The 15,897-nt window shown below is 41.2% G+C and overlaps 1 protein-coding gene across 2 annotated transcripts in view; it reads right to left on the reverse strand.

Moving 5' to 3' along the window:
• Positions 1-15,897, reverse strand: part of NUDT4 (nudix hydrolase 4) — a 108,742-nt gene that overhangs the window by 18,292 nt on the left and 74,553 nt on the right. The window contains exon 4 of one of the 2 annotated variants that reach the window (XM_029601629.1): positions 11,595-11,682. In XM_029601629.1, coding sequence (XP_029457489.1) covers positions 11,595-11,682 — 88 coding nt within the window. The remainder of the gene's footprint in view (positions 1-11,594; positions 11,683-15,897) is intronic. The other variant, XM_029601631.1, reaches the window with a different exon arrangement.

Below are 15,897 nucleotides of genomic sequence, written 5' to 3' on the forward strand. Positions count from 1 at the left end.
ATCTGCAGCCTCTATTTCCAAAACAGATGTCATGTACATCATCATCTTGTAAACATGAGGTCAGTCTACAGGGCTCAATGGATAAAGAATGAGCCCCTAACTTCAGTGTCAAATACATCGTATGTAGATCCTACAAAGGTGTTTATCCCATTAGTCTCCTACCGATAAACTAAAAAAATCAACTTGCTTGTCTGTAGGGAGTGATTTAGAGAATTATTGCAGCTAGCGTGCATATATTGTACCATAAATAGCTGTTAAGGACACATGCAAATAGATAGGAAGCTATTCCAAAACATTATGGGACAGATTTTCAAAGGGTTACTCACGTAACCGACCCTGCACGCGCCAAGCCTATTTTGCATTGGCCCGGCGATGCGCACAAGTCCCAGGACGCGCGTATGTCCCGGGGCTTTGTGAAAGGGGCGGGGGCGAGGCCTCCGGCACAGCGGCTGTGCCGGGGGATCACGTGCCAGCACTGCCGGCGTATGCGCAACCTACACCTGCCCAGAGGCAGGCGCAACCTATTAAACAAAGGTTAGGGGGGTTTTAGATAGGGCTGGGGGGCGGGTTAGGTAGGAGAAGGAAGGGGAAGGCGGAGGGAACGGGGAAAGCCATCGGGGCTCCCTTAGGGCTCGGCGCACCCCCTTGCGCGCACCGACCCCAGATTTTATAACATGTGTGCGCACATTTGTGCTACCAAAAGAGATCCCATGTTTGGTCCCTCCAGGGAAAACTCCTCAAAGCATTATTCCTGGACTATTTATCTCTAAAGATTTGACTCTTCAACCACTGAATGCAGGGGCAATAGTCTTCTCAAAACCAGGGGCTGTTCACATCCTATATTTTGTGTCCTGCTTTTTACCCACTGGAGTAGTAAACGCAGAGTTCCCAGATCATTTGTAGATATTTTAGTATTTAATTGCCTGAGACTGCTACTACATATGTAGGAACATAAGATACAGCTTTTGATATCATCATGATAAAGTATCTCTTTAACCTACAAGTAGAAGGAGAATAGAGCACGTATACAGAACTCTTAAAGAACAGGAAGGAAAGATTTGCCAGTGGGGAAGTGTTTCTAGTTGGAGGAAGCAGTGGATCAGATGGTACACCAAGAGAATCATCTACGTACATTTAGTTCCATGGAGTTATAATCAGTTTCCCAAGAATAGTCCGACCCCAGCAAGGAAGAACTATGAGGCACTGGAGAAAAGTAAGGTATTTGTCTCTTGAGTTGTGCTCCTATAAGCAACCTAGTGAAGAGTTGGTGGAGATTCCTTTTTCAGAGGCTGAAAGGCATTTGTTTTGAATGGTCAGCACTATAGTGGAAGATCAGTGTTAACCTATTGATGCCAAAGAATACAAATGGAAGCATTGTTGTACAGGCTCTAACTGCAATGATGTGCTAGTTATCAAGGCAGAAAGTATCAAATCTCTCAACACCAAGCTTGACTAGATACAGATCTCATACCATTTTATCCAAATCTCTCTCATACGACTCAGTAGCTGCTGGTGGGAGATAGAACACCCTTCTGTGTGTAAAAATAATAATAAAAAAAAGTGGGGGCATAGCCATTATATGTACAAGAGGTAACATCAACAAATCTGGAAGAATCAGGGAACTCCACTGAAGCACTTGGCATAGAAGACATCTGCTGTCTAGACATTTTAGGAGGGCAAACCTTCATGACATTTCCAGTAGAACTTGATCAATGTAAAAGCACTGATGTCTGAGCCTTTTGCTAGACTCTGAAGCTTTGTACAGGAGTATTCAAAGAAGGGATGTTTTAGGTATTCTTACTGTGTCTCGCACTGAACTCTAAAAAGGAAGTAACTTTTGATGCCGAAGGTTCAAAACATGTGCTGGCAGGTCCACTGAAAGGCCCACTGAATAGATCCCTAGAAACAGGAGTGCTGCTGCAAGACTGGAGAAGAAAGTTTGTGGTCCACTTCACAAAGGTGATATCAGATAGATACAGAATGGAAGCACTCCAAAGAAAGACCAAAATAGTGTGAGGTCTGTATTGAAAGACCTATGAGAAGAAGCCAAAGAATCGAATATGTATACCCTGGTGGAGAGGAGGTGTAGGGGAGATAAGATATAAACCTTCAGATATCTGAACGGTATTAACGATGCAAAAATATCAAACCATTTCCAATTGGGGGGGGGGGGGGGGGAACAGAAAAACAAACCAAGCTAGAGTCATGATATGAAACTACATGGAGCATGACTCAGAGCCAACATCCTACAATATTTATTCACAGAGAGGGTGTTGGAATGCCCACCCAGAAGAGGTAGTGAAGACTAGAACAGTAATGGAGGTCAAGAGGCATGGGATAATCCCGCAGATCCATAGAGGCTAGAGGATGCAAATGATGAAATGGGATAACCAATGTTAACTTTGGAAATAACATTTTCAGCATGGAGCTGTAGTTACTACCTTTAACAAAAGGCATGGGATAACTTGCATGAAGTGAAAGTTACTACCGTAAGAAAAACCTGCTGGGCAAACTGGATGGTCTTTATCCACCATCATTTACTATGTTACTATAAAGGCCTACTGAATTCATTTTCAGAATACACAAGGATTTAAATATGTTTATGGAGAACCTGAGGTATGGTATTATGTTACCCTCAATATCCTAACTGTGAGGGCTGGATACCCTTCTCTTATTCTACCTGATCAAAGTTGGAGGAACATCAACTGCCTCGGGGACAAATCCTGACATAGAAATCACATCTATAAAAACATCCAGAGAGGATGATCTATCTGCAAACCATCCTTATGAGCTATCCCCTGTATATTTTTAGTTTAATTTCTATGTCAATGTTTTATGATTATGTTATTTAATTAATCTATGATTTTATCTCTCTTAACAGCTAATTTATTCTTTTACCCTATATAGTTTTTAGCTGTTACTATTTATGATCATTGTATTTCTAATCTTTTTTTTATCATGTGTGAACCGATGTAAAGGCTTGTCTGATGTGTCTGTATATAAAAACCCAATAAACTAAACTAAGAGGAGCTATAAAGATCAAAGTTTTCTGGTCCCTTCTAGTTTTATCAAGGTTTTGGCTACCAGAGAAATGGGAAGATATACATACAGAAGACTGTCTTCTTTGTGAAGAGCAAAGACTTCTTGTTTTGTATCTCTTTCTGGAGCAGAAGACTTGTACCTTTCACTTCCAGGCTGCTGTAAACAGGTTCACCTCAGGGATACTCCACTCAAAGAAGAATCTGGTTGCTACATCCTGATCCAAGGATCAATCATAGGGTCCAGGTGTCAGTTTGTCTGCCAGAATACTGTCTTTTTACCAGGTACATGGCTCTTAAGAGTTGCCTAATGAGATATGGCCCGGTTCCACACCATTTTGCAACAAGGAAGGTTAAAACCCATTCCTCCCTGCTTCTTAAGTAGAATATTACCACTTTAGATTAGGGCAATTTTGCTGGACACGATTTCTAGCTACCTTTACAAAATTCAGAATTGTATGGTGCTCCAGTAGGTTGATGAGCAGCTTCTTCTCATGGAAACATCACCCCCCCCCCCCCCCCCCCCGTGAATAGCTGTTTTGAGTTCACCAAATGAGGTTGCCAGCATCTGCAGTTAAAAAAAATATCTTATTTATAATAAACCACGTTTAAGGAAGATGCCAATAAAGATGTTTCTTGCAATAACCACCCTCATACGGGAGCCCAATCTTAATACATAAGATGTGCGCATTTTCTTTTTCACTTTAAATACATGGGATTTCTAACCCAATCCAAAGTGAATAGCTCACCATATATGTTAGATAATCATCGGGTTTGTTGCAGTTGTGAACCCTAACAGTTTTTTCTCATTCTTTTTCTCTTTTCTTATTTGTAAAGTTCACAATTTTCTCTCTTATTTGTAGAGTTCACACTTCAATTAATTTCTTATTTTTTTCACTGAAAAATATATCCACACAGATAAAGAAAAGCCGAAAAACACTTATGATGTTGAATCGCATTGCAACTCCATATGCCCCTTCTCAAAACGCCCAATTTTGTACCGCAGTTCCGAACTTAAACTGCTTTCACCACAGTGCCCGACACAGCGTGTTTCATTTAAAGAACTCATCAGGGGCTTGGGCTTCAAGTTAAATTTTACTCTGCGGATAAAATTCCTCTTGGCCTTCTGGTATATTTAAAAAAAATATTACTACCATAGTTTCTATCCAGTTGTTAAGCATTTAGTGTTTAAAAAAAAAAATATGGCGGAGGAGGTATTTGGAAGGGTAAATCCCAAGTCAAATTGGAATGGGAGAATCAAGATGGCATTTCTGAGCTCCTCCATAACAGATCTTTTGGAATCCCAGAGTAGCCTGGTCCATTCAGATTTTAGGGTCCATTGGATTCGTTTCATCTGAAGGCATTCTATGGGAGTTACATGACTATGAAGTCACAAAGTCATCAACACAGACCAAGTTGTTTGCCGATTCTGAATTACTCGTATTCCAACCACTATATCAGCCCTGTTGACTTGAGATATGCCACTGCTTGAGAAGTCTTCAGCTGAGTCCCTATACATTCCACTCAAGATGCTTAGTTCAGATTGATTTTGGGTTGAGACTGCTGCACTCTGCTCTACATGGATTTGTCTGCTCCTACTTGAGATGTGCTCATTGTCAGTCTTCCATGAAGGAAAATATATGAACCTCTAACTTGCAGAGCAATGCAGCAAGGACTGCAAGACAATTTGTGAATAGCCATAAAGCTGAGGCTAGGCCAAAAGACAATGCAGTACTGGAGTATTGGTGCACCATTACAAATCTGCGGTATTTTTTACATGCATGTATACCTTTTTAAAATTCTGAACACATACCCAGTCTTTCGTTTTGAAAAGAAATTGCAGACCCCCAGAATAATCTGAGGTTGGAAATCTCCTTCCTCTCCCAGGCCAGAGCTCAAACCTGTCCAAAGCAGGAGAGAAAGAGCGCAAGGATTTTATTCCATGTACTCCCCAAAATTATAGGGAGGGTAATATTCAGATAATTTTGGTTTGGAGGGATTTTATTCTCTGGTTCTCACAATTACAGGGGATTCTGTCTTACTGTAAAGGAACCACTTGTAGGTTTAACCCTTTTTTTTTTTTTTTTTTTTTAAATAAAACATAAGCATCCTGGAAGACTTAGAAGAGTTTTGCAAATTATAAATACATTTTTGAAGGAGGCATGTATACCAGCCTCATTGAAAACAGTTTGTTATTTCTTCTCTTTTTGAGAAATGGACTAGTTATAAGCCAGTGGCTAATAGTCCTTTTTTGGCTAAGGTTGTGGAAAAGAGTGTATAAACAATTGACATCTTTTTATGGTATTCAATATTTCTACAGTTGTGATTTATCTAATGCTTCTCTCATCTCTCCTATCAAAGTGGGAAGAGGAATATCTTCAAGATATTGTTCTGTTGAGGCCCCTGTAATTTTTTCCTCTGCTGAATAGAGGGTTTTGTAAAAATCCAGAAAACATTTGCGAATATCTGTTGGCAGAAGAAGCTCTCCCTTCATATCCTTTATTTTAGCTATAGTGTTAGCCAATATTTTCCCTACTTTATTGCTACTTTCGAAATAGACTAGATATAGCTAAACAAGAATATGTGCCATTTTTGTTGACTCTAGCCGCATTAAGTTTTCTCTAGTTATTGTTAATTGATATAGCACTTTTTTAGACCCAGAAGCTTGATGTGTGCAAGATAAAGTAAAAGTTTCCTGTCGTAAAGCATGTGCTGTACACTCATTTATCTTCTTAATGAATGTTGCTCTGGATATCAGCAAACCATGAACATATGCTTTTAAACTATTCCACATTATGGTGGGGGGGTATGTCCCCTATGTTATTTCTATCTAGAAATTCTGTGGTGTTAGAGGCAAGGGATGTATTATAGCTATCATCCGACAACAGAGAATCGTTAAATCTCCAAAACCGTATCCTCTTATCATACAGGTCAAAAGCAACAACCATCCATACAGTAGCATGGTCAGACCATGCCACGGGTGTGATAACTGATTTAGGTGTATTGTTAAAAAGTGCTTTATCCTCAAAAAGGTAGTCAATTCTGGAGTGTGAATGGTGAGCGGAGGAGTAAACAGTATAGGGTAGAGAATGAGGATGATGTGCTCTCCACACTTCAACTTCTAATTGCCCATAAGTTTTCAACTTTGCTCTGTGAAGGTGCAGCTACCGTGCTACCTCTAGGAGGTATCAATAGATGGTAATCTGGTCAGATTGAAATCCCCCCCTAGGATGAGTTTACTTTTGCTGTGAGTAAATAATAGCTGATGAAATGTTGCAGAAATGCACCTTGATCTTTGTTTGGTCATACACATTTACTAATGTGTATACCTTTTCATTAACTTAAATTTGCAAAAGAAGATACCTCCCCAGCAGTTCTTTAATGCATAACTGACAACCAAACACCAGGTTAGGTGAAAATAAGATACATACCCCTGCATATTTAGAATTCTTAGTACAGGGAGAAAAATATTGTTTGGGGAATTTGTTAGAAAATAATAAACCCTCATACCAACTCTGAAAGAGTCTCTTGTGCAAGAATGTCAACTTTCAAATTCCCCATTTCCTTGAAGAATAGATATCTCTTAAGATGTGAGTTGAGACCCTTCACGTTAAGGGTAGCAATACAAAATGAGATCATGGATAACTTAAAAAGTTAGCATCACTATGAACACAATAATCCACGCTCCTCTGATTTTGAAGGAGCATAGTGGCATATCCCCATACAACATATGTACCCGCTGCATTCCAATTCCAGAAAAAAGAGAAAGGAGGAGATGCCTATAACATTTAGGAAGAAGGCCCATTTCTACATGTACTAAATTTTTCTTCACCTTAGTTGTAAAAACAGAAGACAAATAAACATTCAACCCTATAAAAAAAACCAAGTAGTAAATGTGTATATACCCACTCCCCTATTTAACCAAATACCCATCCCCTTAAAGAACCCCCATAGATCTGCTAAAACCTCCACACAGATCTATACCTCTTGTGTAGGAGGAAACGTTAACAGTTAACATGGAGGCCCTTCTCAGCCAGCTAGCATAAAATGTCCGCTATGGGCAATTATACTTAACACTAGTTGTCAGAGCGTTAAAAAAACCAAAAAACAAATCCAAACATATTAAACTCTTAAGTCTCTCCTTGCGCTGGTACTCAGCTCAATAACAAGATTAGAGAGCCAGAAAGAGCAAAAAGAATAAAAAATAAAACAAAATCATCCTGATTCAGGAAACGAGCTCTTAATGTCCAAATAAGAAGTGCAGCTTCTGCCTGCAGTTACACTTTCATGATACAGCGGAAGTTCCGCATGAGTATCCGAGTTCCTCTTAAGCCTGCTGTTCCTTGAATTTGCTCGTTGCCATCTAGGATGTGGTTCTCTAGCAATGTTCCTTTTATTCCCATTGGATTGAGATACAGGTGTTGAGAAACCTCGGTCCTTCAAAATCACAGCCACTTTGGTGATGGAGCTTATTCGTGAAGAGACCCCATCCCAAAGGGAGAGAGCTATCTATATTTCACGTTTTATGTACAAATTGAGTTACCTCACGCAGCTCCCGGCGATTTTGTAAAGTAGCCTGAGACAGGTCTGCATACAGGGCTATTTCTTGGTCTTCCCAAGACCAAGGGGCATGTTTTCTTGCAGCTGTCACGATTCTCTCTCATTGCAAAGTCATGAAAACTGACTATATCATCGCACTTCCTGTTATTTGCTGCTCCCAATGCTCTGTCAATCTTGATAACAGGGGCAGCAGTTTCCTCGCCCTCAGCCTCCACAGTTAATGTGTGCAAAAACAATTTATTAAGGCCACACAGTCTGCATTAGCTGGTGTTTCATGGAAGCCACGAAATCTGAGATTTCCCTTCTCACTCTATTTTCCAAATTGGCAAGTTTGGCTTTCATGCATGAGTTTTCCTCCTGGAGCTCCGCACACGTATCCTATAGTTTATTAATTTCGGTCTGAGCCTCCATTTGGGTGTCCATATCGTCCACCCTATGCCCTAAGGATGCTAGTTCTTCATGGAACTCCTCCAGCATTCCTTGGATTTTTTTTTTTTAATAGTTTTTTAAATCCTGTCTGAGGCTGCAAAACCAGTCTCTGAGCTATGAATGTGTTGGGGGTTCCTTCGAAGTAATATTAAAGGCATCATCAGGGTCTGTGGAATCTTTGTCATGTTCTGAGCTGGCACCATGATGGTCCTTCCTCGCTCACTCGCTCCTAGCTTGTGGAAAGGGAATTGTTTGAAATCCATGTTTTCGTTTAGTAGGCATCTCTGTTCCGCTCCAGGTTTCTTCTCATGTAGTTAGGATGAAGGAGAGAGTTATATCGCTCCGAAATATAGCAAACATTGCCAGCTGAGAGAGGAAGTCGTGTCTCAAGCTGCCATCTATTATAAAGGACATCACTTCCTTTGTGTTTTTCATTTCTGAGTTTGTCACATTCCACTCTCCGGGACCTTCCAAAGTCTAATAGCAGAATGATGATCAGGAGTGATCCTACCACTTCTCTTGGCCCCTCTTGACAGTGGCAGTGGAAAGCTGATAGTTATGCCCCTACCACTGTCACAGTATCCCCAGACCTTTTACCCTGCCTGGTGGGATTCAAACAAAATTAAAAAAAAAAAAAAAGTTTAACACTATCTGGGCAGCTTTCTCCCCTCACCAGCTCAAGAATCATTACAGTCAGTCTTGCACCTTTGGACATCCACCAGAAAAAGGTAGCACCATCCCCCACAACAAGTAAATTAGACACTTTAGTTTTTTTATTCTGGTTTAAACCCAGGTCAGCTGGCAAAGTCCACCCACCGAAGAGAGAGAGGTTGGGCAGAGTGTGGAAAGAAAGGGAGAGACTGGTGGGGTTGGAGGGGTTGCTCCCTGCACCCCCATTTTAGTGAGGCTCTTTAGTATTATAGTTTTGTGGCACTTGGTGCTTGAAAGATTGATTATCCCAGTCTAAAGCATAGAATTGTGGTCTTTCATGAGATCCGTCTCCTCAGGAAAGATTTCCACCATTAAAAAGCTTTTCTTGCACATCATAAAGACCTAAGGACGTCAACCATGATAGTCTATGGGTATCAGTAGCTATGACAGAGGTTCTTGATGCCATTTTATAAGCATTCCTCAGACTAAAATTAATGGTATCACTGCTAAAATACACAAAGGATAGTGCAATTTCTGGAAGCCAATGGATCACAGGATCCAAGACAGTATGGACTTACCAGCGATAGGTCTTGTTGGATCAGGGAAGAGCTTAAGAGGTAGTGTACATGATGAATTTTAGTAAGGCCTTTGACATGATTCCACATAGGCAATTTATAAATAAACTGAGCACCTATGACATGGGCCTCAACATGACTGGTTTAGAAACTTGAGTAGGAGGCGACAAAAAGAATGTTACAGTAAGTCCATGTCATCTAGAAACGTGCTACTAGTGGTGTGTCACAGGATTCAGTCTTTGGGACTAGTTCTTTTCAACATTTTTACAAGTGATATTGCAGAAAGACTAACCAAAAAAGGTTTATCTTTTTTGGATAATACAAAAATCTGCAATAGGGGAGTAGACACTCAGGAAAGTGAAGGAAACATGAGTAGGGGAATGGACTAGAGCAGTGGTTTCCAAACCTGTCTTGGACTCCCAAGCCAGTTGGGTTTTCAGAATATCTGCAATGAATATGCATGAGAGATTTGCATGCACTACCTAAAGTTCAGCTCCTTGGGCACTGGAATCAAGCAATATAGAGGGGCAGAACAGGCATCCAACTTTGAACCTGATTCAGTGCAGATGGTAGCAAGATAGACTTGGGGCGATGGACCCAACAGGGTAACATTAAGAGGATCATTCGATGCACCAAGGAGAGCCAAGGTGCTCACTGCTAGATTTTTGAAGCACTTGGCATAATCAAGCTCATACTCCAGCAATTCTTTTGTCAAATTCTGCTTCAGATAATGCAGATAACACAGGGTTGACCGTGAAAGGGAATGACCGTGTAAGAGAATGTCCTTTGACATTGACCTCCAGAGAGCTTATAAAGGCTCCACACTGGACCTCTTGAGACCAAAGCAGTGTTTTCTGGCTCTGGGAGGTAATGCTTACTTCTACATATAGTTGTATCAGACAGCATGGGACCTCCTATAGCTCTTTGCTGTTGAGTTGTCCTTTATAAGAAAAAAAAAAAAAAGCCTCAAAATTTTACAACCTCTACACTCAATGCTTGGAGCCAGTTTACTTGAGCTCTCAGAGCCCTCATCATAGCTCAAATGGGAGGAGTGAGCTCTCTGATTCCTGGGCCTGTCCTATGACTGAGGAGCCAAAGACATCTTTAGCACGGTGTGACTTGGCTTCCAGCAATTGGTTAGGCTCCATGGTTCTTACATCAAGCTTTTGATGCTAACTGATGAGCTGAAGCCTAGTCTGCTGGACCTGAATCACACTGGGTAACATCCTTGCATAAATGCTACAGCTGAGTTGTCAGTTAAAATAGTGAATGACTGCAGATAAATAACTAGATACTTATAGCAAATCATTTAATGGACATTTTCTATCTATACTTGGAAGCAATTTGAAGCCATTGGCTGGCATTTCAAAATTGGTGAAATCAAAATAAAGATATTTTCCTCCAAAAGTAAATGGTCTGAAGAGAACAAAAAGATTTTGCTGGATGGCCTTCTGGCAACAGTCAAATCAAAAAAAGGTACAGCCTGGCTCAGCAGGTTCAACAAAATGAAAGAATGTGCCAAAAATCTAGCTATAGGAAAACTAAGATTTTTAAGGCTAAAGCTAGAAGGAAAGAAAAAAAATTGAGAGAAAGTTCTCTTCAGTAATTCTGTGGGATTACTACACTGAACTAAACTTAAGTGTTCAAGTAGACAAAAAAGAACTGAGGATAGCTGCACTGAAACCACATGAGCAATGAAAAGCTTTTATGCCTTTCCAGAAAACTCTGGAATAATCTGGTGCTCAGCATGATCATGTGACCTATGTATGAGACTAAACCACTTTGACTTTAGAGAACATGCTAATTATGTGGCCTTTCCTGCAGCCACAATAGTGGGAACTGGGTGTTATGGCTACACAGAGGAAAAGAAATTATATAAAAATCACATGCTCAATTAAAAGTACAGTATGCATCATCCATAGGAAATATTCATTGTTACATCCTATAGATAAAACGTTTTTTACAATTGGTGTTAGCACAAAAAAACCCCCCAACTTTTAAACTATATCAAAACTTTGCAATGTCAATTCAAAATTTAATTTTTTGATAAATTATAGAAAATACTCTATCAATTTTATTTCTTCTTAGTTAACAGGGGTAATTTTTTAGGTAGGTACCCTTTCCTTCAGCTTATTTCCTCTATTTAGATTGTAAATCTCTGAATTACCATCATGTACTGAAAATAGTATCAAAACACCAATACAGGATTTCTTTACACTAGAGTATCCATAGAAAAGTTTAAAATATATTTTAGTCAACTTAACGAATTCTGATATATGATAGGATACTAATACATCTTCTATTATAAAATAGGCTACAAGAAACATACAGAAAAACTTACCTATGTTAATTGAATCCTCCCAGTCGTCCAGTATTTCAGTGACTGTGAGAACGTAAACATAGGTCCTATGCTTCCGATCTTGGTTCTGCTTGAATATTACAAAATGACATTTCAATTCAGAGAGGAAAATAACACTGCAATAAAGTGTAGATTCAGTCTTTATTAATGTTCAATGGTCATCTTTTATGAGCTTCTTAAAACTGAATTGTATAGGCACAATATCAATCCATTTTAAATAAAAAGTAGTTATCTTTTAACAGGTATTCATGTTCCTATGCTTTCTGAAGACAAGGGGAAATCATGTCACATGGGTGAACATCTCCAACTGACCATTTTCTCAGAACTTTCCAGAAAATTCTCAGCAATCCCTACATCATGCCTCCATTCTATTCTAGAGCTAAGAAATTTCAACTTCAAGGGTTGGGAAATGGTGTATTAGAGGATAATGTACACAGGAGACCCCTTTCCTCAAAACAGGAAGATAGCATCTGATGTTCATTTGCTTTCTAATCTCTTCTTGTGAACAGATTTATTTTGGTAGTTCCCCACTTTAAAAAAAACAAAACAAAAAAATCCCTCACTTTACACAGACTCAGGGACAAATCATAAGAGTCTGGCTACCAATCATGTCTCTGTTCTAGGGTATTTGCTGAATCTGCCACATAAGTTGCTCGAGTAGAAGTGACAGAAGTGTCCTAGCCTGCAGCACCATCTTCACTTCCGTTGACCCATGGGAAAAGAAACAAAATCCGGAAGCCAGCACAATTGATGTTGCCACTGCAGGCCTGGTTAGGATATACATTTGCACTCTGTATTGCTCAGAGTGAGACATCTTCCCCATCACTCATCTCCCAAAAGAGTGGCCCTTCATTTAGACAGGGTCATCAATGGGTCTTGAGCCAAAAAGTTTGCAGTTCCTTCCTGTGTGGCATACCATATGTAACGGCACAATCTCCAGTCTGTCAGGTTCCTGACACAGGAGGAGAGATCCAATTCTTCTCTGCTTGTTAAGGCAAATCTTGACCACCTGACTGCTGGTTTAGACCAGGAAAGTTTGATTGGCCACCCGATTTTTGGAAACCTTTAGAGGATAACATTCCCTTATCCCTAGAAAACTGATGTGTAGGTATTTTTTCTGGAGCCATGAGGGCCCTCAGGCTAGAGCCTATTTAAAGGAGCTCCTCAACCAAGGCTGGATACATCTGTGGTCAGGAGAACTGAATGAATTGATTTGGAGGAGCATGACCTTGGCCATACTGGAATATGAAAACTAATACAAGGCATCTAAGCAGTCTCTGGTAAACTGATACATTCCTGAAGTTCTTGAGTGGCACAATTCCACTGGGACTTTAAGACCTACTGGGTTTGTCTCATATAGAGAGACGTGCCATAGCATGATGTGGACTGTTGAGACCATAAGGCCCAATCATAATCATCATGGGCCAGCCTGATTGTTGCACATTACTGCATTATATCTAGAGCCCTACTGTCAGGATAGCAAGGTAGAGTCAAATAGGGTAGACCCCCTATTTCAACTGAGATTTTATTAAACTTTATATCCTACTTCTAAGAAGGCCATCCAAAATGGCAGTACAAAAAACCCTAGATAATTAAATGAATATATACATAAAGTTATTACATAAATCAAAAACCAAACAATTTTGATATTACTTATAACCAATAAAACAAATTACAACTGGATGGTAAATAAACCATCAAAGCTGCTAAATTTTCAATTCTCAAAAGCTTGAAAGAACCATCAAGTTTTTATTGCCTCAAGAAATTTCAGGAATCTGTCTCAAAGTTGCTGGGCTCAGTTTGGTCTTGGGTAGTTAATAACTAATCTTAGTAACTACAGTACATGGATTTGTCTGCCTCTGCCTGAGAAGGGTCCTAGAGTAGTCAAATTACCCAAGCAAGGAAACAAGTAAACTCTGGCTTGCATAAAAATGACATGACCAGCTAGAGATTTTGTAGAGACCTACAGAGCTAATGTTAGGACAAAAGGTATACGATATTGGAGATGACATTTCCCTACAAGTCAATTTATGTGGATTGGCTGCATCTCCATGAGAGAGAAATGCAGAGAACAAATAGTTTTTTGCTGTTTAATAGTTATCCTATGCACCATAATGCCCTATCTTGAACATCTTTCATGAGGAATTTTTCAAAGGTTACAAAGCCCTTGACTGCTTGAACGCATTCATACAGGTATTGCAGAATGTAAAATTGATGCTGGCTGATTCTTGCTGACAGCATAGATTGAAAAGTTGTGTGTGCAAATTCATCCAGACTGCGATTTTCTCTACCCGGTGGAACAGACATATGTAGCTTTGATTTTTTAGCTTGTTGCATGGCTGACAACCACGATGGAATTCTGGGGGAGCTGTGGCAGTGTATAATAAGGGGATTGTTGCATGTGAAACTTTAAATCTGCCTTGCGTGATACCGGCGCCGTGCTGAGTGGTGTCTCCCACGACTTTTCTAATACCGTGTCTAGAACAGTGTGTGATGGTAGAGACGTCTATTCTGCCTAGCGTCTCTGATCTGGGATCCAGCACCTTTTGTACATTTAACTGCAGGATGGAGTCCACTTTCTCCAAAAACTTCGGGTATGACAAGTCCTCCGGAGGGGAATATGGCTCCGGTGGGTCTGAGGGGTATCCCGTGGAGGTGTATGGGGATGTCTGAGGGGAGTGGAAATGTACCGGAGACGGTGGAAGCTGTACTGGTGGAGTTGGACTCTGGGGGGGGGGGGGGGGGGGGGGGTGTGTTTGATATGGGGTCTGGTGTTGGCTCCCTGGATGTTTTCCTTGATGGGGTTATGCTTGCTGCCAGAGATGGAAGGAGTGTAAAGGCGGATTGTAGGGAGTCAAAGAACCCTGAAATCGCCTCAGATAAAATGAGAAAAAGCAAATATTGCTTACCTGTAACAGGTGTTCTCAGAGGATGGCAGGATGTTAGTCCTCACATATGGGTGACATCACAGGATGGAGCCCAATCACAGAACACTTTTGTCAAAGTTTCCAGAACTTTGACTGGCCCCTACTGGGCATGCCCAGCATGGCACTAACCCTGCAGCCAGCAGGGGTCCCCCTTCAGTCTTATTTAAAAGCTACAGGCAGTGCCGAAAGAAAATAAAATGTTACGAACCCAACACCACGGGGCGGCGGGTGGGTTTCATGAGGACTAACATCCTGCTGTCCTGTGAAAACACTTGTTACAGGTAAGCAACATTTGCTTTCTCACAGGACAAGCAGGATGGTAGCCCTCACATACGGGTGAGTACCGAGCTGAGGATGTCCGAACATGCACCAAATGTACCCAAGGGAGTGCAACAGGCACAACAACTGGGTGGAATTTGGTAGAGGGCATCCTGAACCCTACTGGGCAGGTGGAAGAGTGTTGGTACGTCACGTTGTAAATAGGTTACGAAGGACAGACTGGCCGAAGATGGAATCTAGTCTTCCGGCTTTATCCAAGCAATAGTGGGCTGCAAAGGTGTGGACAGAACTCCAGGTGGCAGCCCTGCAAATGTCAGAAAGCGGCACCGATCGTAGGTGTGCTACTGAAGTCACCATGGCCCTCAGAGTGTGATTTAACACGGTCTTGAAATGGAATGCCCGCTTGCTGATAGCAAAAGGATATGCAGTCCGCCAACCAGGAGGAGAGACAGTCTGCTTACCCACAGGCTGCCCTAATTTGTTAGGATGGAGAGACGAACAATTGAGTGCTTTTCTTGTGGGCAGCTGTACGGTCTAGGTAGAACGCTAGAGCCTGTTTACAGTCAAGGGTATGCAGAGCCTGCTCTCCTGGATTGGAACGGGGCCTGGGAAAAAAAAAAAAAGTAGGGTACTGGTTCTATTGCCTTGGACTGGAGGATGAGGGAGACCTCAATCCAGAAGGATGGAGTGATCGGACCTTCTCCACGTTAGTAGAGGTGGGGAGTCCGGTGGAACGGAGAGAAAGTTCAGATAACTGAGCAATTATTGCCAGTACCCACTGGTCTGAGGTGATTGAGTGCCACTGTTGTTGAAAAGGCACAATCGACCTCCCACTGGTATGTGAGGGAATGGAAGCTGGCTGCTCCTCAACCAGGTCCTGAAGCAGGACCTGGTTGAGGAGCTGCTTGCTGTTTTTGTTTCCGTGTCTGATGAGACTGGGCTTTTTGAAAAGGTCTCGCGGAACGGGATCTAGTTGGTGGCGGGTAGGACTTAGAGTCCTTGCAGAAGGGCTGTTTTGAAGAGTAGTCAGAAGGCATCAGAGAGTTGTCGTAGGGTCTCATGATGGTCCTTAAGTTCCG

The sequence above is a fragment of the Rhinatrema bivittatum genome, chromosome 4 (assembly GCF_901001135.1).
Source record: "Rhinatrema bivittatum chromosome 4, aRhiBiv1.1, whole genome shotgun sequence".
NCBI lineage: Eukaryota > Metazoa > Chordata > Amphibia > Gymnophiona > Rhinatrematidae > Rhinatrema > Rhinatrema bivittatum.